Raw genomic sequence first — 26,760 nt, forward strand, 5'->3', positions numbered from 1 at the left:
CAAAGATAGAAGATACAAATCCTTCTATTCGTACCCAAACATCCTGAATATTAGTAAGCATTATAATCAAAATAAGTATTCACTGCCACCAGTTTTGTGGGAATTACAATTAGGGACAATCTTCACTGAGAGGTCGTGCAGAAACTGGTCATCTCCGGAAACCAGCATAGGCTTTAAAGACACTAGAATTCACAAGCTCAGGTAATTAACTGCATGTAGAAGTTTCTGACTTTGGTTTGCTATCTTCCATCATAAATGACATAAGATTTTGTTTCAGTTATGGTTTTTGAATTCCACCTAAACCAGTGGGCACTTCACACATTCCTCTGACCTGCAATGGCAATTCTGTTGAGTACAGTCTCACAGAAAACCTGCAGACGGTTTCTCCACTGTAAAAAGCAAATATCCAATACTGAAGAGAAAACCATAGGTCACATACCAAATATAACACCACTGACAATTTACAAAATCAAGTGTTTTCTTACCACTAAAATGAAGTCAGAATGATTGCAGTGAATTATCATCTATGCCTGCTACATACGGAGAAGATGAACAGGTTATCTATGGATATACTTAACAGGAAGTATGGAATTCAGAATTCCTCATGGGGAACCAAGCTTGAACAACACCCCTTCTTGTTCCTTGATCATCTATCTTTCTTTCCACCCCCCCCCCCCCCCAACCACAGTATAACGCCAGACTTGCAGGGAAATGCAGGGATAGAGGAGTGGGCTCTACCAACCTCCTCATCTTCAAGAGCAAAGCAACATGTCCAGACTTAGTGCAGGCACTCTATTTCTACGTGGCATCAGGTGTTGATGAACACACTGATTTGCATATAAATTAAAGCTTGCATCAGTGCTACCACCTTAAATTTATAATTGGTTTGTGTTTCATTTTAACTGTTTTTATGCAGAAGCCTACCCCCTGAAGCTGCCTACTACGAAACATTAGTCACAAAAGTCAGCTACAGGTAAGATGCAGTGCCTTGTAATTCTTCAAATAAAAAAATGACTCAATGTCATGAAGTGCAACTTAAGATAGCAAAAGCAAGTAAGAGCTAAAGAACAATTTTAACAATGCTGTATAGGCCCATATTGAAGCTCTTCCTAAACTTATCAGGAAGGAATCCTTGTAGCCAACCAGTACTGAACTCTAGTCAAGCCTAAATACTTACAGCTACCCTGGCTTAGTTTAAAAGAAAACAACTGTTTAGAAGAACTGATTTTCTGTTGTTTGGTTTTTGATTCATTGTTGGGGTTTTTTGTTTGTTTTCTGTAGGCTTTTTTTTTTTTTGCTTGTTTGTTTAATTTTGCTTTTATTGTGTCTACCTAATGGAGAACTCAGACGTTTAAAACAGATTTGGGAGCAGTGATTTGAACCCTCTTTCCCTTCATACAACGTGATTCAGCAAGCAGAGTTAAGTTAGGCTTTGCCCAAAGCGGAATAAAAATGAAGAATAAATAGGCTATCTTTTCTCACAGGTGTCTATTTGGCAAGTATTACTTGTTAGAAGTGCCACAGAGTGCTACCAGTAAAGAATACATTCAAACTCAAAAAACAGCAGACATGGTTGAGAGAAAACACTTAAGGTTCACGGTCGTTTAAGAGGTCTGTTTATTGGCTGCAGGGTCCAACACCTTCTTTGCTGCTGCCATATGCAAAATCAACTCTGTTTTTGGTGCACAAAGGTTCTCCTTGCACTTTGTTTCTAGGGCTCAATACAGTACCAGCAAGATTTCCAACCCAGCATCTTTTAATCAACACTGATGATCAATGAGGCAAAAAACAAACCATGCAACATGTTTGTTTGATAAAATTAAGCTGAGAGTATTTATAGATATATATATATATATACAAACACACACACACACAGAACATTCAACACTGTAACCTTCTTGCAGCCTTACATTTTCTTGACCAAGCATCCAAACACCTAAGTTCTGGTGTAAAATACTGTTTCATAACGTTTGGTGTAAAAGCTACTTATTTAACAATGCCTTTCACTGGATTCTACTGCACCTATTTTTGACACAGAATTTTTGTTACATACCAATGCCATACACTTTCAGTCATATCACACAGGACAAGATAAGGCATTCACAGACATCCAACTGCTCTGATTGCAAGATTTCAATTTTCCAGAGCTTTCAGCCATGACTTCTGAAGACGATGAGAACCTAACAGGAAGGGCGAGTCTGTAGGAGATGGAGAGCTCTTCCAAGAACTATAAACTTATTTCCTGACACTGCTATACACCACACAGAATTTAAGCATATTCTGTTCGTAAATAAAAATTCATTCTTAAACCTCATTGGGTAACGACAGGACTTAGGCACTTTTAAAGATTTTACATCTTTAATAAGGGGAAGCTTTAGACTACAGGGCAAGCAATCATCTGGGAAGCGGAACATTCGTGATTGGCAAGAAACAGCTGAATAGCTTAAACATGTAGACTCTTTATGCAGACTTCATGTCTATAGAGAACCTCAGTGACTAGCACAGGACTCTGCACATGAGGGTCTGCCAGAAGAAATCTGTTTGCAAAACCAAGGACCCAACTGTTAAATTAAAACATGGTAAAATAACACACTTTAGGCTAAATACTGTACGCTGAAAAATCACTCTTGCAAACAACTCTCTTTCCAGGAAAGCACACTGTGCCCAGAAATGGAAAACTGGGTAACACGGATTCACATCTCAACATGCTCAAGCCTTGTACACAACAAAGCCTAAGAGAACAAAAAAGAAGGAACGTGAACCTACACAAACTGGATTTGCCAAGACAGCTGAAAGATCTGTTGAATTTCTAGAAATGGCTTCTTTTCAAAGGAGACTTGGATCCCATCCTGCGCTGGCTGGCACTAAGAGAATGTGATTTTACATACACTGTGGTCTCTAAGGCAAAGCAATAATCTGCTAATATAAAACAAGTAATTTAAGAGCTTTCTTTACAACTCAAAGGCTTTCTACATGCTAAATTTATAAAAGTGAAAGATCTGTGCAGGCTGAAAAAATATACAACCTTGTATATTGTCAGACATCAAATGCAACATCAGTGAAGAGTTGAAGCGGTAAGCCTCAGGTCCCCAGAGAGAGTGAATGGACAGGATGAGGGAAGCTAACTCGGTATTGAGGGATGGTGAGATTCTGTAAATAAATAAAACGATTCTGCAAAGCAACACCAGTTTGTTAACAGTGCTGCCCTCTCAGATAGAGCTGTTGTCAAGCATCAACATAAATACAATGAAAATCGCCACACTACAACAGTCAGGACATCAACAGCCATATATGGCTGCAGTCCTTACAGCATGCAGAACATTCCAGATCATTTCTCCGCAATTTAAGTGGCCAACACAGGCCCAAATCTATTGGCTTAGTGCTTCAGAGCATAGAATTTACCTCCCTCCCCCCAAAATAAAAGGGTGAGAGGTTTCTAACTAACATTCCCTTTTCTTTTTGGTATAGTGCAATAGCAAGCTAAAAGCCCAGCTGTGCCACCCTGACCCAGAAAAAACTTGTATCATCTTCCCTGTCAGTGTGTTTGTATGAGGATAACAGATTACAAATTTTTTAGGGATTACTTAAAAGCAAAATAAAATACATAACTTTTCCCCCTCTCACCTGATAACAAAGTAAGGAAATTCATCACACAAGAACTGTAAATCAGTTGTTTAAAGATTGAATAGTTGAGAACGGAGTAAATCTAGTTTGCTCCCAAAAGTATCAGACATTCAATACATGTTTTGATCTCTGTTTACCAGCAATATCCATCTGGGCATACCTGTAGCCCTTTTGTACTAAAAAAGTTGAGTCTTCAATGCATATACTGCACATCTGCTAGCAGGATAAAATACATCAATTAACTCTTCTACAGGACTTTCACATTCAGCCCTTCAAAAACCAGACATCAGATTCATCCACATACACATAACAAAGCAAACACTACTTCTTGCTTAGTAGACTTGAGGTTTGCACTGTCCTTTCTCTAACATTGCCTTTCTGCTACTTCAGAATCTTTCCTCATTTGCCATTTGCCTAAAATCTTATGCAAGTTCTGCTCAAGTCTTTCAGACCACATGAAATCAAGCTGTCCAAACTTAACACACTGGTATCAAAATGCATTAAAAGTTACTTTTGACTAGGCAGTACTCAAGCACCTACCACTCAGGTTCCAATCAGTGTTCATTGTTTCTGTTTGATCAAACTGTTATCAATTGTCAGCAGCAGTACAAATACTAACCCTCTCTCCCCTCCCTCCCTAGTGTTTATTTGAAGGAAACAGCACTGCCTTTCAATCCAATATGAAAATGCAGAATATGGAACATCTTCAGAGGCTTCTGAGTAGGACAGGCCTCCTAGCTGAAGACTTCTTGGCATGGACATAAGGAAGGAGAGTATTTGAGCTGTCTGGCATTAGGTGCACTGTCAGGGATCTCAAGCAAGCACCTGGGCTGCCTATGAAGTTCCCTGAGAGAACATTTCAGTTGCTCTTTCAGGAGTCCACCTCTCTGGTAAGACTGCCCAGATATCTCACCTACATGCCTCAAGTTAGACTGCATGAACAGCCTCACACAAAGTGCACACTCCTACAGAGTAAAACTCAGTCTGCAACAGGCAAAGTGGCCGTGCTGGCAATGAAAGTAATTTTTTTTTTTTTCTAATGCTGTCATAAAACATCTGCAGCAAGTAGAAAATGGTCAGATGTCCTTGTTATGCACTCACGCTGCCAGTTTCAGAAATGCCATCACTTTGGACAAAGGTGACTGCTCCCAGGTCTAGCCTCAAACAAGAAAAGACCACCTTACCATGCTGGATTCATTGCGTTGGACTGAATGACAGTTAATCTATCTTTAATGCTGAAGTGGAGCTATTCCCATGGAACCTGGTCTGAGGAAAAAAGCAGAAAGTTCTATCTGACAGGTTAAATCATCAGATGCTATTGAGAGAATAACACAGCTCTTCGGGAAAGGTTGAGTTTGAGGGAGACAAAAGGCCCAGGCTCAGAGCACACATCATATTGGTAAGTACGGCACCAGCATTAGAGTTCAGGTGCTCAGTGTCCAAAAAGTGAGAAAAATGGCACCTCCACTCTCTACAGATCTTTGTGCGTATATCAGAGTGCCTCATGCTCTAAGTGACATGCTATCCCACGCTTTGCTTCACCAGTTAGGCAGCTATAAATAAAGTGACCTATGGCTAGCTCCCACATCGATGTGGTGAATCCAGCTGCAGTAGACTCAACATCTCATTACTTAGATTTCACGTGTCAAGGACAGCAGTTGTGCTGTTTTGAGAAAGCTGCATTTTACCTGTAAACATAAGGCGTTTTTCCTGAGAGCTCCTGACACAACTTTCAAACCTCCCACTATGACATTTTTAGTCACTTTTCAGAGCAGGATCACATTTAAACCTTCTGCCTCGAAAGAAAACTCCTTGTGCTTCAGCACGTAACAGTACAGCAGAACGCGACCAGGAAAAGAAGAATCTGGAAAAGCTGCCCAGACATTAATTAGCTCTCATACCCTCCTTGGCCACAAACACTACCACAAGGACAACTTTTTGTACTATGGTCCAGTGCATGCAGGAGGATGTTGGTTATCAATAAGATTTATGTTTCTGGAGTTCACGTGAGGTTTCCAGTTTTTCCACATTAGCCTCTGACTTGCATGGACTCAGCTAAAAGAGATAAGCAGCATTAGTAGTGGATATGAACCTTAGCTTTACTATAGCAGCACGTTTTAGCCTTCTCTTCCCTGGCTCAGTTTCTTCACCGGTTCTTGAGGATGAAAATGTTGCTGTTCTTTGGTAGATACAAGAATTTGTCAGCAGAGTTCTCCTGTCCTAACACTGACACATGAACAAATGGGAACATTTTAAGCCTCTTTCAATCTCTAACCTAACCCGCTGCACATAACCAAGTGGCAATGTGTTTTTATAGCATCTTTTCCCTTTTCCTCCCTCAGCAGGAATTCATCTTATCCCTTCAGTCTCAACACATACACACGCTCACACACAGGAAGCCAATCCAACAAGGAGAGTATGGGCAAGAGTCAATGGAACAACGCTCATTAGTACATCATTATGAAATTGTTTCTTTCAAAGAATATAAAGTTTAACACATTCTGTACACGTTGTTGGTTTCTTAGTTATAAAGTAAACATAGTAATAAACTGTTCATAAAGCAATGACACGTTTCAGACACAGCTCCTTCTTTTGTTTTGTTGAAAGTCCTCTTCCAGTCGGAAACACTCAAGTGATGTACTGCAAGTGTGCATATGGTGTATGACAGCAGAGGAAGGAAGAAAGAGGCACTTTTGATCGGCTGGTATTCTTTGACTTCCCTTTTTCTGCGGAGGTTTATGTTCCTGACACTAGATGGTAGTGTTAGCACAGAAAACTGCTGAGGTTAGGCACTTGGCAACAAGGCTCCAAGGCTGTGCCCGCTCTCTGCTATGTCATCAGAATTGGTTTCTGCCGCACTTCCAGGATATCTGGGAGAGAAATAAAAAGAAACAGCACACTTAGGAGGACCTGGAATTAGCCACCACACAAGCAATTCTGGACTGCAGCATACATCCCTTGTTACACCACAGAATTCAAAACACAACTAGCATGAAATTTTGCCTATAAATGAAGTCTGATCCAATTTCTCCCTACCTGAAAGATGCTAAGTCTCAAGTATGTCCCATCACACAGACATGATATATCTGACCTAAGTATCACTTATAGCGGCATGAAACAACATGTGTCTCGACATGGAGAGAGTGGCAATCTTCCAAAGAAAAAAAGTTTAAGCATTAAAGGATATACCAATTATTTTTTTTCTTGAAAGGAGAAATGCACCATCCTCAAAAACCTTAAGACGACTTTTGGCTCTGAAGATGTGCATACAAGCAATTTAACAGTCTCATCTATTTTATAGCCTGAAGTCTACATTCCTGCACTCTCAAGGCTGATCCCATTTGTTGGCTCCTCAGTTCTATACTAAGTGTGACAGAATATTAACCTTCAAGATACTTGTCTGATCATAGTCATCTTCCCAAATAATAAAACTGAAGTGTTGTCATGGAAATATGTAGAAACATCTGGAAACTGGGCTGCTAGGTCTTTTTCCAGGCTACGTGGAGGAAAAAAAGAATGTGGAAAAAGGGAGCGCATGCTTAATTAAGAGGCAGGTCACACACATCTGCACACAGAAGGTGATGTGAGAAAAAAAAAACTGATCCATGGCTCCAGAGGGTTTGAGTCACACTTATTAAAAAAAAAAAAAAAAAAAAAAAAAAAAGAGATGTAGTGGAGTAATCCAGTAAAGAGCCACAAAGGCTACTAAGGGATTGGACCCTCTGACATGCAAGGAAAGGCTGAGAGTTGGGTTGTTTAGCATGAAGGCATAGAAGGCCCAGAGCAGAGGAAGTCTTATTAATACACAAAGTCCAGATATTTTTGACTTTGATTCCTATCCCTAGGATTTTAATTTTGCAGTACAGGCTTCCGTCAGCTACCAAGGGGAGATCAACATCTCTCTGTAATGCTCCCCTCCTGTAGGAAAGCTAGCACAACACTAATGCATTCACTACACGAAGGACTGCAAATAGGCTCTACCTGATGTGCCATGCTAAAGTAAACACTGACAGTGAAGAACTGCACATTAAAATCCTGCCTTATAACCCAGACATTTTATGTTCTATTTCTGTGTGTCTCGATACATGCACTGACTCCTGCAACCATATGTCAAATAAATTAAGTCTCAGAAAGTACATTCAAGCTAAAAGCAAATATTTGAGCATGGAGGCATTTGTGCCATCACTTGAGCAAGTATTACGTGCCAACAGGAACAATGCATTTTGTGTGAACTCTAAAATGCCTCTGGCAAGAGAGAGAGCAAGCTTGATAACACCAGCTAATTAGCTATAACAATGCCAACACAATTGTTGTAACTAATAATTATATATTTTGCTGAAACAAATCAAAATCCACTTTTAATTATAGGAGGATCAATTCTTACTGGAAATTTGTAAGTTCTTCTCAGTTGAAATCAACTCCTATCCTATATGCAGTGAAATGGCAAATAATGTAGAAGCATCTGTAAGTATAATTTTCTACCTTATCAGCTACAGTTTATTTACAGAGAAGAGAATGCTTAAAAAAATTGAGAAAGCGATAGTGTTAAAGTATCCCAGAGTCCCAGGAGCTCCCTCATACTGCTAGCTATATCCCAGAGAGGCTAGCACGCCTGCTGAAATAGTTTTCCTTGGTTCATCTGCAATTTTAGGCATACAAGGATTATTTGGGTAAAAAATTGAAACCTCAGTTACCTGCCTTCAGGTTGAAAACTACAACTGATTGTGATACCATCGTCAAAGAATTATAGAATAGCTTAGGTTGGATGGGACCTTAAAGAACATGGAGCTCCAACCCTTCTACTGTGGGCAGGGTTGCCACCCACCAGCTCAGGCTGCTCAGGGCCCCATTCAACCTGGCCTTAAACACTTCTAGGGATGGCACATCCACAGCCTCTCTGGGCAACTTGTGCATCACCGCCCTCTGAGTGAACAACTTTTTCCTAACACCCAAATTAAATGTTCCTCCTTTTAATTTAAAGCCATTTCCCCTTGTCCTATCACTATCAGGCCACGTAAAAAGTTGCTCCCCATCCTGCTTACGAGCTTCATTCAGGAACTGGAAGGACCACGATGAGGTCTCCCTAGAGCCTTCTGTTCTCCAGCCTGAACAAGATCAGCTCCCTCAATTCATCTTCCCAGGAGAGATAAATCCTCCAGCTCTTTGTAACCTTTCTAATAACCCTCCTCTGGACCTGCTTCAATAGCTCTGCATCCTTCCTGTGCTGGGGGTCCCAGGCCTGGATTGCAGCACTCCAGATGGGGCTTCATGAGAGCACAGATAATCATCTCCCTCATCCTGATGGCCACACCTCTTCTGATGAAGCCCAGGATACAGCTGGCCTTCTGGGTTGCAAATGCACTCTGAAAATCCTGAGCAAACATAGACTTGACTATCATCAATATAGTAATTGGCAGCGCTAGACCATCAACACAGGACTGACTGTTCATGGTGTGACACACAAAAAAATCATTTAGTCCCGTTAAAGAAATCGGGTGCCTAGAAGACTTACAGGCACTGTGGACTCCTGGATCAATCCAAGAAACTCAATTAGAAAACAAATCTAGGACTCAGCATTGGCAGAGGAGGTCACTAAATTCCGAAGCTACTTTTCCATAGCCCTTTCAGTCAGAGGTCTCTGCTATATACATCTACTGCTCAGTGGACAGGCACAGAATGAATTGCCTTGCATTCAGGAAGTAGATGAACTTTATATCTCAGTATTAAAGCCACTAACATTCCTCTGGAAGTAAAAACTACCATCTTGTTTGAACCCTCACAAAGGAAAATCAGCTCAAAGCCTGAGAACAATTTGACACCATTTTGCTTGTTCACACTGATTTGCTGCTACAGTCAGCAAATGGGGTTTGTTGCTACATTTCCTTTCATAAAAAAGCTTGTTCCTCTATCTTAGTAGTAAAATCCCACAACACAGGGGCAATCTGGGAGAACCAAACAATTCTGTTTATAGGTAATGCATCTTAAAATTCACCTGTTAAAATTCGATGCAATGGCAAAGTGATGTAAGTTAAGTGTGCATAGAGTAGAAAATTTTCATCTGTTCTGTTCAGTTTCAGCCACGAGCCCACCAGAGACCGTCCTGTTCCAGATAAGGAACGTGACCTCAGATTTGTTGCATTGTGCAGATCTGTAAAGGTAGAAGACAGCAAATTTTAAAGCGATTGTACTTTCTGTAATTCACTGTAAGACTCAATGAAAGCTTGTGAAAGCCAAAGAAAAAAAAAGGAAACCCAACTATTCACCTTCAAGAGGTGAATCACACAGGCATGCCACTTATTTTTAAATTAGTTAGAACATGCCCAATACAGAACTCACTATTTACATTGAAGCTAATGAACTACAGCAACAGCTGGCAGCAGCAGTAAACCATCATCCACTAGTAGGCCAGCTAGAAAGGGAGGAGGAGGGAAGAACCTGCACAGGCAAAATCCTATGCAAGCCCTCCTTCGTATATAAAATAATAGAATATCCTTACAAAGTAGTTGTTCATGTTGAAGTGTGACAGAAACAAAATTCCATCTTATGAAAAATATTGTAATCCACAAGATGCAGGGAGAGTCAGTATTAGTAAGCAATTTCACTGTGGTCTCCATGCATTCCCCAAACCAAACCAGGGATCCTTCTGCCAAAGTTAGTTTCCCCTAAAGTTAGTTTAGAGATCCACAAATATACTTTAAAACAAAAAAAATACTGAAACCCCTGTAAGCTCAAGAAGATTTTTATAGCTGTAAACACAAATGCATGAGTTACATCTTCCCAGTGTTCTTAAGTGTACTCTCCATTCCTCTGTCGAACTTAGCCCTAACCCACAGCACTAAAAAGCACATGAAGTAAACATATTCCTGAACCAGTCTGATCCAAGCTCTGAGCAGCACTTGCTTAAAAAATAGGTTCTGATCAACCAGAGGCCTTACCAAAGAAAAAAGCAGCAGCACATAACATAGGATTAGAAAATGTTGATTTCTTTCCCTATAAATACATATGGCCAATCTATTCCCTCTTCCCACATATTAGAACTACGTCAACAGCACCACAGTGATCAGGTCAGAATGACCTAATTCTGGTAGCTATAATAGGATCAACTCTCCTGCTGTGTCATGCTTGCACACAGCAAAATGAAGTGAAGTCTCTCGGGCTGTTCATGTGCACATCAGGTCTGTCTGTACTGGGGTCAGATCTGCAGCAGCAGATCCAGAACACTACTGACCTTCAAACAAGCCAGTTATTCTCCACCAACAAGGCCAAGAGATAGCAGAATTTCCCTACAATAATCCCAACTTTGGGTGAAATAAGGTCAGCTTTTTCCCTTCTGGGTAAAAAAAAAATAGTAATAACAATAATGGAATTTCATTACTGCAGTGCCTGATTAAACACTGGTAAGACATTCAGGTTTCTACAGTTTATTAAGAAATCTAATGTAGGTATTGCTTCTTTCGGAAAGCCCATTCTAAAGTAAATTAATCTTCCTAGCATAAGCTTTTAAAATGCTCATTTTAAAAGCTATATACATGTATTTTTAAATAAGGCCCAGGAACAGTAAGGTCAAAACATCCACAACTGTAAACAAAAGCACACATCTCAATATTTTATACGTACGCTCTAATATTTGCATGCTATAAAATGTTTGGAAAAATCGGTCATTTTTCCACTCAAACGTTTTTAAAGGAATTGAAAATGAAAATAATAAGAATGTTCATCATTATGACCATTACCATTCTAGGATCAGACCAAGTATATTGAGCAGGCACCATCACCTGGATGGAAAGCTGCTGGATAAAAGCTTTGAACCCCAGCCTATCTTCTGCAGCCTCCAGGAAAAAAAAACTGGGACAGCAGGACTCCATATGGGAAAGCTGCTCTTCCCATCATACTACATAGTAACTGATCCACACTGTAGCCTTTACATAATTAAACATGGAGACAAATTGGTTTTCTGCCTTCATATAGATGCTAAATCTGTGAACCCAGTTTTGGAGTGGCACCAGAGTTGGACTTTCTGTGGAGCTGTGTTTTTCATGCTGCAAACCTTTTGAAAAATCCAGCATTGGGATCCCTTTCCACAGATGTGTTTTTCCCTTCTCTCTGAAAGTCTGTTTAGCTGATGTTACTTGTCTCACCTCCACCATCATCATCTCTGAAGAACTCCTCACTGTCATTCGCTGAGTGGGATTTTTTCATCTCAGCAATTCGATTTCGGGGCACTTTTCTCTTAAGAGATGGGGAGAAAAAGGATGGGCGATTGTTGCGTTCTGGGGTTGGTGGTGTGCTGAAAGACGTGAGCTGAAAGAGAATAGAAGAAATGCTGGAGAAAATTTTGCTCATGTCTTATTAGAAGCATAGAACGTTTTAGTCTGAAATGTGTCACAAGGCAGTCACATTTAAAACTAAATCACAACTGGCATCTAGCTGCAAGTTTTAGCATAGTGGTCAGAGAATGTCAACCGCAGTCACCTCAGCTTCAAGCTGCTCATCGAAATAAGATATTTTGATGCATCAGCACCCTTAACTGTCACGTGAAAAATAAAATAGTGAAAAAACCCTTTCTCTTCAGAGCTGTCATGTGATCACTTTACACAAAAATTTATAATCACAAAGGATTAATAACTTATTTAGGCACCAACAACGTCAATCTTATTTTTGCGTGTTGAAATGCAGAAGACTTAATAAGCTAAGAACGTACTTAGTGAACACAGAACTGTGCATCATCATGTAAGCACAAGGTAGTTGTTTCCCAGGTTAAATGGATGCCACATGAGATCACTGTAAACGTCACTGTGAAGCAGGGTCACCAGGCAATTACCTAACCCAAGAACATGACACAAAAGCCCAATCAATGCTCAACTGTACGTGTATTATTTCTCTATAGAAATAATTTCTTTCATCTCAGCCTTCCTTTCTCACACTGTTGATTTAACAACCCTGTAACGTTTCCTAAAATGAGATCTGGTACTGCTTGTATTTGTCCTTGTAAATATGGAGGGAAGTGATATGCAGTGGAGAATGATAGCTAAACCACATTGGTGTTGCACTGAAGAAGCCCTTATGTTATCCCTCTTTCATTAACATATATTTAAAAAAAAAAAAAAAGCATTCAATCACCCAAATGATCCTCCCATAATTGCACTTGATCTCTAATCTATGCTTGTCTCAATTTCTTTTTAATTCCATAGTCACTTCTTATCACACCTGGAGGGTAAACCAGAAACAGACAAAAGGCCATCAAAACCATTAGCAAAGAGTAACAATGATACATCAACAGAGACACTGGAAGCCTGGTAGCTATCAGCTCAGGAAGTCCCACCAGGCATGGTTTCCACAGACTGTATCTCTACAGTACAGAAGACACACATTCAATTAATGTGTTCAGTGTGACTGCTCATCTGGCCTTTTAAGAATCCAGAAGTCATACTCTTCCATGGGCACATCTGAAAGCAGCTCTGTGGGTCTATCAAATACAGGCTTAGTGATGCTACGTAGGAATCAGTAATCACACAGCCTGGGTCAGGACACACCTGTACAGATATTTTGAAGGCAAACGCCGTCTAATCCCCATTAACTAGGTTAAATATCATTACTAAAAACAATGCGTAGGATTGATTAAGGGCCAAATCAGAATCTCTGGATACTTCATTGGTATTTTACTGCGCTTGCTTTAGAATTCAGCATATGCATAATTACAGTTCTGCATCTAGATGTATAGTCCTTGCTTTAATATTACAATCTTCCTGCTGCTGGCAAAATCTCTCCATAAAACTCCTCAAAAGTTACCTGGGAGGTTTAGTAAGAAAGCTACACCATACACAAATTCCATGTTTCTAGGTAAACCCCATCTTGTACAGAAATGGAATTAATTTTCATAGAAAATAGGCAGCTCCATCATTTTCAGCATCAACACTGCTGTTGTTTCAACAAAACACTCCTCCAGAAATATGAATCATGCATTCTTCTCTGTATTCAGTATTTGCTCAAGGAAAACTGTGACTAAAATCCATCTGCATATGGGGAGTGTATAAACAGGAGGGAGAACAACTGTTTAGATGGGTTGATAGTGATAGGACAAGGAGGAATGGTTTTAAACAAAGACAAGGGAGGCTTAAGGCTGGATATTACAAGGAAGCTTGTCACTCAGAGGGTGGTGGCACACTGGAACAGGCTGCCCAAGGAGGTTGTGGATGCCCCATCCCTGGAGGCATTCAAAGCCAGGCTGGACCTGGTTCTGGCAGCATGGTCAAGTAACCACTAGACCCTGCACATAGCAAGGGGGTTGAAACTTGATGGTCTTTGAGGTCCTTTTCAACCCAGGCCATTCCATGATTCTGTGATACATTGAATATATTCAAAATATACACATGCAAAACTAAGTTCAGAACCATCATGTCAGACAATTCCAGCTTTAGTCCCTCCACTGACTTTGAAGTAAAACATATGCTTAACCTCAGCCTACTTACTCTCTCATGAACTGGGGAGTCTGGATTTGAATCTTCTTCAGTTCCATAAGGTGAAGTGTCGCCAGTAGGAACTCTACTCACTGCCATCTCTGCATGTCCTTTCCCTTGGGGCCCTTTCATTCGGACAAACTCCATGTTGTTATATTTATAAAAGCCAAAGGACATTCTTTGAGCCATCTTTGCTGCAACACTCACCTACAGTGCATGAGATAAGAAAGAAATACATACAATTTAATTCCCAGACACAAAATATGATTTTATTTAAGTAGAAGTAAAAACCTTGCGAATAATGGTTAATATCTTGATTCTTAGGAAGCATTTTAAGCCCCAATATGAAGCAAATTCTAAAGGGAAAGCAATGTTACAGATACAAGAACAGTGGCTCAGAGAAGAATCAACTCCTTCAGCTATCCCAAAAGCAGAGTTATCCAATGACGCATTGAGATAACAAGTCTTTTCCCAAACCAACACACCATGGCACATTGGAACACAGACAGGCACACGTACAGCTCCTCACAGGTGTGCAGGAATGTTTGCTTGAGTCAAAACATCACAGACAACTAAACCTGAGCAGAATGGGCTTGTGTGCCTACCTTACGGGAGGCATAATTCTGACATTTTTATATTCACATTGTCAAGCACAAAGCGTAATGACAGAGTCCTGATGCACAATTAACACCTGCACGACAACATCACCTGCCACAAAACCCTGACAGCTTTTGAACTCATGGCAGAGAGAAGGGTTCTGTTTCCACTCAACACAACTGAACCAAAAACTGAACTGAGAAATGGAAGAGAGAACAGAACAATATGAAAATGGTCAGGGTTTAGTCAAGTAAAATAAGAAGGATCTATCCACAAACTTCAGTGGTTTATCACAACTTTCAGCACTTTAGCCCCTTAAGGAGCCAAGTTTGCTCATAATATAACAATCCATACTGCACTAAGAATTAAAGCAGACAACTAAAACCCAAGTAACCCTCGAAATACACATAGCTTACTGCTGCTTTCTTCTGACAATACAAAGAAGTCAGATTTACCTTTACCTGTAATCAAATATTAAAACAAACCATTCCATTTTTCATCTAATAGAACTGCAGCATGGTCAAGCATAGTCAACATGGTCAATTCCTCAGCTATAACACGACACTAACACATCAAATGTTGTCTCTCTGCCGCAAGACTTTCTTATTTAGTCCTTAGAGACTCTGCAGTCTCATCTGCTGATAATTTCAGACAATAAGATGATAGCAGGACAGAGAGAACTTTAGTTTCACGTTCTTTGGAAGAAAAACTACAAAACAACTCTCGTTTCAAATGGGGAGAAGAGAAATTGTTCAGAATCTCTATTGAAAAGGGTAAAAACAAAGAGAAGTGAAAAAGTTTACAGTCACAGTGGGTACTGATTGGCTTTCTTTTCTTTTTAATCCTTCAGTACTGTCTTCGCAGCAAATCTTTGGTGAAATTTATTGGCTCTTGCCACCTCTCAACTTCAAAACTAAGTACTGAATTTGAAGCTGGGAGAGATGGCATTTCAAATTCCTACCCAAAAACAATGAAAACTTATTTTGCAGGAATGAAACTCAGTGTAGTGTCCTCTGTACTTGCGTACAGAAACATTTTAAATATAACAGATATCAGAGTTCAAGATCTCCCTGTAAAACATGCCTTTTCACAGGTAAGTAGAAAAACTCATGAGGTTTCAGAAAAATGGAAGGGCTCCCAGAACCGTGCTATTCACATCTATTTTGGTGTCACATCCTGCCACGCTTACCAGCTTTACTCCTTTTGACAAACACAAGACTAATATTTCCTGATCTGAGAAACTTCAGCCATTTGAGACAAAAAGCACCAACTATGGAGCAGCTTTCAAAGCCCAATAGGATGAATTATGATGAAGATGATCTAACAGGACAAAAAGCCAACAATCTCAGTACCAAAACTATGGTTAACATCACTGCTACAAGACATTGTTGTTCAGATCACCTTACCCTGTTGTCATAGACCTTCTTGAGTGCTTCATAGCGGATGGATCCCTGGAAAATCACCCCTTGGAAAGTGTTGCTTTTGTCACTGGCCACCAGCTCCACACAGACCATTTCTCCTTCTCCCACAGTCATGTCACTGAAAACCTGGATGATGCAAGACAAAACACTTAAAGGAAAATTGCAGCTGTTGAAGTTCAAATACTTTCAGGTTCCCTCTCCTTATGTCTAATGCAGATTCAATGTCAATGGGAAAATGCAAGGAATCTGCAGGCTCCATCCCAGCCTTTCCAAAGATCACAGACTCTAGACAGTACTCACTGCACATCATGCATTAGGATAGGCATCTCTTAAAATCATCCTCTCTTGCTTCAATCCTTCATAAAAGACTTACACCAAAGCTCTAAATCCAGATTTCAGAGATATTAAATAATGAGGAAGATCTCATATATATAGTGTATATATACACACACACACGCACACTATGTATACTATATATAATAACCATGACTTGCACAATATTCAAATAGCCAAAAGTATTTCTTCAAAAGTGCCAGAACACAACTCCTTAGGATATTAGACCAGTATAGGACAAAACCCCACTGCAGCAAGTAACTCACCTCTTCAAAACTGTCAATCATGAAGAATATGTTGGGATAGCTGATCTTTGACTCTTCTCCTTTGCTATCCATTGGGTGTTTACTAGGAGATGCAAACACTTGCTGAGAAAGATATTGAAAAAGAAAATTACATCTTCTCAGTTAAATGTGCCCAGGAACAGGCACATCAATTTCCAGGCAAGCAATGCCTAAACACCATGGTCAACACTGCACAATCAGCCAGCACCTGCACTTAGGTTGGACATCCTGAAAGCAAAGCTCACCTTACAATAATGACAGAACCTTTCACTCATGAAATTCATGAGTTTTCATGTGCAAACAATCAATTAATTCACGGTAGATGCTTCTATACGCATCTGAGCTCTCACCAACCTCTCATGCTTGCATCAGAAACAGCATTGCCAGCAGGAGCAGGGAAGTGATTGTCCCCCTGTACTCAGCTTTGGCACCTCAAGTACTGTGTCCAGTTTTGGGCCCCTCACTGCAAGAAAGACATTGAGGCCCTGGAGCAGATTCAAAAAAGGGCAACAAAGCTGGTGAGGGGTCAGGAGCACAGGGCTTATGAGGAGAGGCTGAAGGAGCTGGGGATGTTCAGCCTGGAGAAGAGGAGGCTCAGGGGAGACCTCATTGCTCTCTGTAACTTCCTGAAGGGAGGTTGTAGTGAGCTGGGGTCGGCCTCTTCTCTCGTGTCATTAGTGATAGGACCAGAGGGAATGGCTTCAAGCTGTGCCAGGGGAGATTTAGGCTAGTTGTTAGGAAATACTACTTTTCTGGGCTGCCCAGGGAGGTGGTAGAGTCACCGACCCTGGAGGTGTTCAAGGAACGTTTGGATTTTGCGTTGAGGGACATGGTTTAGTGAGAACTATGGGTGATAGTGGATGGTTGGACTGGATGATCTTGTAGGTCTTTTCCAACCTTGGTGTCTCTGTGATTCTGTGATTCTATGGCAATGCTTTTCATTAACCAAAAACCATCCTGAGTTGTCGTTAAGTTAATGCAGTCTGCTGTAATGTAAAATCACAAACACAGCAAGAGAGTTACTGTGAAGCTGCTGACCTGACACTGTACAATGAATGTTGTTGTTTGCTCAGTCTCACAATAAGACCAGTATTACTCAGTAATGAGACATGAGGGCTCTCAAGAAGACAAGAACTCAATTTCTCATCCCCACCTTCCGCTTCTGTTTCTTTCCCTCGCCACCATGCTTCCTGTAGTACAGTCTTCCCCCTCTGAAGCAATTCCTCATCCCCTCTTTGTTCATTTCCTCTCCAAAACTACTAACACTTAAAAAGCTGACAGCTTTAGATTTCAGCAGTCCAACAGGACTACAAACAGCTTAAAAAGGAGAGGAATTTATACTAAGTAGCTTTCTTTGCTTCCACTTCTGTTTACAAAGCTTTGAATTAAAGAAACACACCAAGTTTCCTCAACGCATTCACCATGGGCTAAAAGATCTGAATTCACCCAAGCTGTCAAGCTTGGGACATCCTTATCCCAAGTCATTCAACCAAATACATGATTTACACATAGATTACTAAAAAGAAATTCTGCTGCTTCTTGGACTGATGCCTGAAACAAGGACATCTTCAAGGCATCTTTGTTCCTATGCCATACAATGTAAAGAAAAAAAACAGAACAAAAAACCCATAATATATACTTTCTAAAGCCACAACAATCAGAACAGTAATATAGATCTTAAGAAGTTGATTCATGCATGTTTCAATATAATGTCCTAATGCAAACATGCTTTCTACAGTACACAGAATTGCCCTTTCTCCTCTCTCTATACAACAGCTTCACAATATTAGGATGTCCAGGTAAATTTTAATGTTCCTGTTTCTCCTAGATAGGAAGAAACAAAGCAAAATTTGTAAGCAGCCTCACATTATGAGCCTCAAGATATGAGGAAGAGAAAACCTCACTCTTCCACAGAACATTGCCCAAGTGCTTTGGGCAGGCCTCTTATTCTCATCTTCCTAGTTTTCAAAGGCACGCTCAATATTTACAGATTTGTTTTTCTCAAAAGAATTTTGCAGAAGTTAACTCAGGGTGAAATCTGAACTTGTATACAGCAGAAACAGTAATGAGAAATAAAAGACTTGTTGCATCACGTTACAACATTGACTAGGGATCCCTCCTTAAACTAGGAGGGATTTTTGTGCCCAATGTGCAAATTGCAAATAAAATAATCAGCAGTGCTAGTTTTCTTTGTAGGCAAAACAATTTATTTCAATGAAGTAAAACTGGTTAAAGGATTTTAAAACACTGACTTATTTTAGCTAAAGCCACACAAGCAGCTGAGAGAACAAAAGAAGTTGAAATCTCTGGGACAAACAGTTTATGCAACAGAAACCTTTTAGAGTAGAATTTCTGTCAACCAGGAAAAAGTATGGCAAGAACTGCTGAAAAAATGGGTGAAGAAGTCTAGGGTTTCTTATTCCCATCCACTTCATGCTTATCATTCAGTCTCCTCCCCTATGTTAAACCCTGGATTAACTGTATGCTGCACACATCAGCGATGAAAGTCCTCTGTGGGCTGATGTAAGGAATAAGCAATTTAAGGAAGAAAATAAGAACTGCAAAAAAAGCAATAAAAAGATAAGATGCCAATCAGTAAATTGCCTACTGTTTAATATACCTACATTACAAATGTATCCTGCAGGATTTATTTATTTTTTTATTTATTTTTTTTAAACTCATGACTTGTACAAACTGGGTGAACCTCTGATTTCACCCTAACAGTCAGACATACTCCTCTCAGCTCACTTTTTGCGAATCCACTAAGCAAAGATACAAATCTTGAGAGTGCAGAGAGGTCTTTATGGCTTTTTGAGATGGGCTATAAAGCACAATTAGATCCCACATTTAGCAGACTGCTAAGATTTATCAGCAGGCAGACCTGAGCTGTTTCAGAAGGATGAACCTGTGACAGAGCACAGCATGAGAACTGCTGTGCTGGTGTTGATACAATTTTTAGGATTAGCAAACACTGGATGCCAACCTCTTATCCACAGTAAGAATAGGGTAATCTCACCTGAGATTTCTTTTTGTGAATGTGAATATCTCCTCCATCGGAGCGTGTGCACACAGCACATGTCACCACATAATCCAGCTAAAACAAGGACACCAGATAGAAAAATGAAGTTTTAAAGTCGGAAAAATAAAGTGTACATAGGAGAACACATTCCATCTTCATCTCTTTCAGCTCTCTGGCTAAGTAGTAAAATGTTTTGGTATTGCTATTCTCTTTATCATCCTGAAACCCCTACAGTTTTCTTGATATAAAAGACCATAAATTTGTGGGCTAACTCAGCAACACTGAAAATATCTTCTATGAAGATGCTTGCTAGAGTGCACAACCTATGGGTAAAGAAACATCTGTCAGTATTGTTTAACACTAAAGCCAACTGGTCAACTGGAGAATGAGCATAACACACAGAACACTTTACAGTAGAAATGGAAAATATTTCCTCCTTTCAAAAGGGGCATAATGAAAACAATAATCAACATAAGCAAAAATGAAAAAGATCAGAATGCATTGATGCAGCCTGCCAAACAACCCAAGAACACTTAGAAGGTAGATGTGTAACAGCTCTGGACAGCAGTGTTCAGCTGTAGCAGCATCTCCAAATTCTGACTGTAGTGCTTCTGACAGATTATGTTTTAAATCAACACCAAATACATACAGAAAACACTCTTTGCAGTGAACTTCTGCAATTTGAGTTCTGGGAGTAAGGGGAGAAAGAGGGGGAGAGAATAAAAAATTTATTCTCCAGGATGTGCGCAATGAGGCAGCAGCCTCATTTTAAAACCATAATCAACAAAACTTCTCAGGGATCTGGAAAGACTCCAACAGCATTCACCTTCTCAAAGCAACAACATGACACACAGTAACTGAACAACACAAGATAATTAAAAAAAAAAATAGGATGTGCTAGTTTCATCTTTCCACCAACTGAAAGAAAAGGCTTAATAAAGCTCTGATGAATACAGCAGAAAAATCCCATTGCGGTTTCATTTAGCAGTTCCCTCTGTCGGCTGAACTAACGAAATCACTGCTGGTCAAATAGTTATTCACACTCAAAAACTATTATACTTGACAAAACCTTCCATTCTGCAGAGCTTTCAGATAATATTCAGCTCAGCTTTACTGGATACATTCAAAGATTTTGAAGAAAGCTCTTATGACTCTACTAGAAAAGAACAATTATTCCTGGTTTTGTTCATTCAGACTCTAACAAAAGCAAAAAACACGTTTTGTTTCCATTTTCCAGAAATGTTCAAATCCTCCCAATAGTAGAGAGGAATGTGGACAGACTAAAGCTTTCCCTTAAACCTTTGCACCATTAACAACATGTGAAAATTAAGTAAGCATCACTGTTACCTTCTGTAGAATGAGATTCAAGTAGACACTCTCTTCCCAGTCAATGTCAGGATCTCCCAGCCCAGGAAGCTTCTTGGAATCTCTTCGATAAACTTCAACTTCAACCTGCTAAGAAAATAACAAATCTCTTTGAAAAATACTACCCAAAGGTGCCAAATGCATATTTAATATTGACTCCAGACACTACACATTGCCAATAAATATTCCTGACATGTTTTTGTAAGGATCAGATTTTGCTGCCCAAGACCTTTCATGGAAGCAAAACTTCGTTTATTCCTTATGTGTGGGTATGTTTTAGCTACAGTGACTTAAAGATTGCTGCCCATACCCTGACATGCATTTCTCTTAACATAATCCCTTGGAATAGAAACACATTAGATGAATGCACACATTTATCCATCTGGTAGCTGTTTGGAGAAAAATACCATGCAGCAGGAACTGGAACTCAAAGCCATCACACCAGCAATGAGAAACCTTCATCCCAAGAAGCCTACAAATGCTCTGTGAAAAATCCCATGAAGGCAGAATATCACCAGGGATAAAAAGAGAACACAACACATCTGCATGTCACTGTGGAGGCAGAAAGAAAGAATTAAGCTTGTTCCCAAGTGTAGTGGGAGACTCTACGATTAAGTTCACAAGTTAATCCCTCAGAAAGCACATTTTAGTAACCCTCTTCTACACGTTCACACTGACAGTACTAGGCTGGACCAGTACTTACATATGACATTTTCATGTATTGAAAAAAGAAAATACAAAAAGCCTAAGAAATCCCAGGAAGTAGAAACAACTCTGCAAAGGCTATCAAACTGAAGCAGCTGAAATAACAAAAAACCTAACTTGATGTAGTGCACATGGTTAAACAGAAGTCACATTTAATTTTCACAAAAATTAAAATATCTATAGAACAGCTTTATCTCTGAAGTTGTACATAAAACAGAGACACAGGTAGCATACTTTGATATCAAAGCTATGCACTATCTTGATACACCTGGAAAAATATTTGTTCCTCTTTGAGAAATATTTTTAGTTAACATTAATGTTTCCTAAACATCTGTTGAGATTCCTGGAATACGGTGACTAGTTAACACAGATACAAACAGGTTAATTCCTGAACCTGTTGTGGATAGCCCAAAGAAAAGAGGTAGAGCTAGCTTATTAGACAACAGATTATCATAAAACATTGACTACATGAACAAAATCAAACAAAGTAACATTAAGCCCCGTAGTAAATGCATTTTTGTTTCAAGTCCTCCAAGAAGGACAAAGTTACAAGACTGAAAAATACAAAGATGAACAAAATACTGCATGACACCATCATGCAGATACCATGAAAGCTGAATGCATTATTTTGTTATTAATTTTTTTTCCTTACAAATATCTTCTAAAAATACTAGACACATATGTACTCCTTTGGTTTTTATTTCCAAAGCTCCTATGTTACTAATGAAAAAGATCATAACTGCACAGATCAGGTTACTGTGAAAACCTGAGACCAAGCTGTGAGCAGCTGATCTCATAAAAATTCCTCTCCAAATAAACTAAGGTGAGATTTGCACTTTTATGCCTAACAGCACGGAACCACCACAGTAACAAGATGCCAGAAATACCTTGTGAAACAAAGTTGGGCTGCCTAGAAAGGAAGGACTGGATGAAGGCAAGCGTAACCGAGCACAACTCAACAATTAAAGGGTAAAAGTCCAGGTACAGCTAACAACAGGTCAAGGGTGATGAAGCACACAGCAGACACCTCAGGCCATTCCGCCTCTGTGTCCACAAAACCTTTATTTTAACCCAGGCAGAATCATCTCTTCATGATGAAGTCCAAATCTTTCTCTACAGAAGCTGATTACCAATGTTCTCTACTCATAAAATTAATTCACACGCTGGTAGGGAGAAGTCGATCAGAGACATTTGACTACAACTTTCTCACATAACACCATTCCCACCCTGTGATAATGACAGGCAATGGCCTCTCTCTCATCAGCTGTGAGTTCTTTTTTTCCCAAGCTGGGAAGAAGACTTTTCCCTACTCATTTAGCATCTGACTCCCAAGCAGCACAGCTTCTGGGTCAGAGCACTGCAGCTCACTGCAAATCCTTTCCACAGGTGCTAAGCCCTTGAGCTTCACTATAACGCAATGGGAAACTTATTCAAGTAAGATGAACCAAAACTTTTTTTTTTTTGCCAGACAATAAGCCACATGGGTCACAGACAGGTGACACCAACTAGGACACAGGCAGTGTCTTCAAGAGCTCACAAATTAACCTCCTTCTTTTGCCACAGTGCCAGAAGGTAACAGCCACTTGATTCAAGCCTGTTGATTTATTTCCCATAACATCAATTTGTATAATGCAATCCCAATGCTACTGGCACATTGGAAGGATGACTGGAGCTGAATCCACCTGCAGCGATTTGTTCAGCATCAGTCACTATGAAAGGAGACATTCAAAACAAATAAATAAATCACTTTAAGAAAAGCAAAAAAAAAAAACAACAACCAACAACAAAACTTCAAACATGAATTCTCAGTGTTTCATACACATTATTAGCTACTGTTTAGAATCAGCTATCGAAATTCCTTGACAGGTTGATCTGATTTGTTCAGTTCCCTAAAAAAATTCACTCAAGCATTCCTATACTCGTCTTCCTGGTACTACACAGCAGCAGCATACATGCCAAACACATAAAATAAAAGCCAGAAGTACCCGAACAGTCCCATTTTTCTGTAAGGTTACTTATGTGCAAAAGAGTTGCAGTTATGCTACCTCAAATATTGTAGAAGTGACTATCTCTTAACTGGCATTAAGAGATTTCTTAATTTAATGAGAAAATATGAAAACCAGAGGGTAAGTACTAATCTTTTGTATTTAGGCGAACTATTTTAAGTGACTGCAGTGCTGCTAGGAGATACTTGGGATTGAAAGTATGGTAAACAGAAGATCAACACGTTCGCTGTTCTGACCTTTAAGTGTTCTAACAAATAGGAGAGATATCAAAATCCCAAGAGGTCTCCAGTAATAGAAGCCAGTACTGTAGTTTAGATAAACTGGTGCTGCCAGTGCTGAGCACAGTGTTCTATGACTGAAGAGAAACACTTGCCTTACAAAAGCATTTTCTTAGATTCACATAGAAGTTGTATGGCAAAAGCCCTGTTTTGTTGTTGTTTGGTTTAATATATGTATTTATAAATGTGTAAATGTATGTATGGATATACACAGCATATATAAAATCTATGGGGGTGTGTGCACATGCACAAAATTTCTCAGGATCTCATGGTTCTCAGTGAACAGTTTTGTGACTTTCTGGCCTTAATTTACATTGCCACCTTCAGCTTTCCAGAGTTAGGAAAGTGTGGAAAACACGCTGGCTTTCAGGGGACAGACAAGTTCTCTCAAGAAAACATCTCTACCTAAGCCTGGGATCCAGGTCTGCTGCTGATTCACTTGGCTGGCTTTACATTAGGCGTGCTTTGCTGCACGTGAGAAAAACTAATAAACTGCATTAAGTACTAATTACCTACTCTCAGCAATCCTAAAGCCAACCTGAATTTCCTCATTGAAGTCAAAATGCAAATGCACCCTTCTACAGTTGGAGCAAGCTGAAAACCATTATGCCATCCATATAAAGTTTTCAGCTAGCGAGTTAAGGCTAGAAAGAATTACGTCAGCTAGGATGACCACCTATGCATCAAAGACATTTCACCCTGGTACTTTTTTATAATACCCAGTCAACCATATTTGACTAGGCAGCACCCAGGGAAATACCATGCTTTGAGAACAACTTCTTGGCTAAAAATATGCAACTTTATTTAATTCATCTACTATCCTTTTTCCATCCTCTGGTTCTTGACATGCCTGCTTCTACTACTCTTTAATACTCAGCATATGTATATAAGTTGTTTGCATCAAAAAATCTGCACACTTTAAATTTGTCATTCATTAGCCTTTCACACACAACTGAGCAGAATAATTCCTTTAGGAGGTCTCTGTGCCTCCCACAGTTGGACAACTGCAAACTGTGTCTTTTTTTTTTTAATCCCCTCCCACTCTCTCAGTATTTCACCAGTACTGGAGATCCCTGGCACTGGCACAGCACTGGTACTCGCACTCTTACTACTCCACTGTTCACACACATCAGGCCTGCGCTTTTTCTGTGCAGCAGCTCCACGATCTCATGCTAAATTACTTATGCTTCAAGACTTGTACATTCTTCTCAGAGCCTGCATGCACTCCTGGCACTGAAGTACTGACCTACATCAGTAACAAAGAGTTCCACACTTCTCAGGGAGCATACTGTGCAGTGACAGTGTTCCCCTCACTAATACATGCACCACCAATCTGTGTCATCTACAAATCTGCATCTGCTCTGATGCTACCATCCCAGTCAGCGATCTCTGTGGAGCCTCTTCACCAGTATCTCCCTTTGGTGTCTGCTCCCCGACTTCACTGACTTCATTTAGGAGTTTCCCATTGCCCCATTTCTTTGTCAATCCTGGCAAATTCTTGCACATTTCTCGCACACTAGCCAAGCTATGGTCCATCTCTAGGATTTCTTTTAACTGAAGACTTATCCAACATCAAAACTCAGTAGCAACCCTCATGACACATCAGGAACACTGAGTCTGTACAAAGTAGGGTATGAAGATCATAGAAGATGACAGAGTTTTTCAGTTTTCAGATCAGGAAGCAAATACTTCCTTGCTTGCTTTTTTTTCTTGCTTTCACCCTCTCTCAGACTTCATAAATTCTGTCTTCCATTTAGAATCATAGAATCATTTAGTTCATTCTTGCAGCCAGTTCCAGCCTTTCCAAATTTCAATCTTCAAAGTTCAGATCATTTGTGGTGATAAAAAACAAAAAAAACAAAAAAAAACAAAAAAACAAAACTTTGGATTACTTGCTACAGCTACACTAAATCTTTTTACAGTGAAAATCTTCAGAAAATGAAGCTCTAAAGAGAGCCTAGAATGTAATTTTCAAAATAATGTAATTTGATTAAATTTTAGTTTGTTTTGCTGGATTCTTTTTAGCAGACCTGTGAAAGGTACATCTTTGCATTAGATTGCTTTCTTGCCAGGCGTCACAACTTTAAACTAACAGGGGGGATGGACTGATGGTTGAACTAGGTGATCTTAGTGGTCTTTTCCAACCTTAATGACTCTATGATTCTGTGATTCATGCAATGCCTGTGACTATGCTGCTGTGACACCAGAGGCACTGGAAAGAGCCTGGCAGGGCCATCAGTAGGTTATTGCAGAAGGGAACATACAGTATTACTGGAACTGCTGGAATTGATGATCTGCACAAAAGAACATTCTAATGAGAAGGAGCAAAGCATCTACTACAGTTTTATCCACAGAAACAGGACTTTCAGAAATGTAATACAACTGGATATGTTTGCAGAACAACTCAAGTGACAGAAAAATCACAGATCTTATGCTGGAAACACTGAATATGACAGACACATTAGTTATACACATACAGACAGCTGAAGCACTTCACCATAAAACCCACCTGAACCCCAGCTTTAAAAATCTTTGAGATATACTGTATACTTCTCCTCACCATGTCCATTTATTCCCCAAATAATGGAATGCTATAATATTTAGACATGCTCCCCCTACTTTTCACACAGGACAGCATGAATTCTACATAGTTGCCAATGCTATGCTATTT

At 39.7% G+C, this 26,760-nt stretch overlaps 1 protein-coding gene across 4 annotated transcripts in view; it reads right to left on the reverse strand.

Moving 5' to 3' along the window:
• Positions 1-1,599: 1,599 nt before the first annotated feature.
• Positions 1,600-26,760, reverse strand: part of KIAA0930 (KIAA0930 ortholog) — a 67,054-nt gene continuing 41,893 nt past the window's right edge. For 2 of the 4 annotated variants that reach the window (XM_048939092.1, XM_048939118.1), the window contains exons 3-10: positions 21,083-21,190; positions 19,733-19,810; positions 16,699-16,800; positions 16,085-16,225; positions 14,094-14,288; positions 11,763-11,925; positions 9,617-9,772; positions 1,600-6,494 (exon numbers count right to left, since the gene is read on the reverse strand). In XM_048939092.1, the coding sequence (XP_048795049.1) occupies positions 6,454-6,494; positions 9,617-9,772; positions 11,763-11,925; positions 14,094-14,288; positions 16,085-16,225; positions 16,699-16,800; positions 19,733-19,810; positions 21,083-21,190 (984 nt within the window). In that variant the 3' untranslated portion in view covers positions 1,600-6,453. The remainder of the gene's footprint in view (positions 6,495-9,616; positions 9,773-11,762; positions 11,926-14,093; positions 14,289-16,084; positions 16,226-16,698; positions 16,801-19,732; positions 19,811-21,082; positions 21,191-26,760) is intronic. The other 2 variants (XM_048939101.1, XM_048939108.1) reach the window with 2 other exon arrangements.

This window comes from Lagopus muta, chromosome 1 (genome assembly GCF_023343835.1).
Source record: "Lagopus muta isolate bLagMut1 chromosome 1, bLagMut1 primary, whole genome shotgun sequence".
NCBI classification, from domain to species: domain Eukaryota; kingdom Metazoa; phylum Chordata; class Aves; order Galliformes; family Phasianidae; genus Lagopus; species Lagopus muta.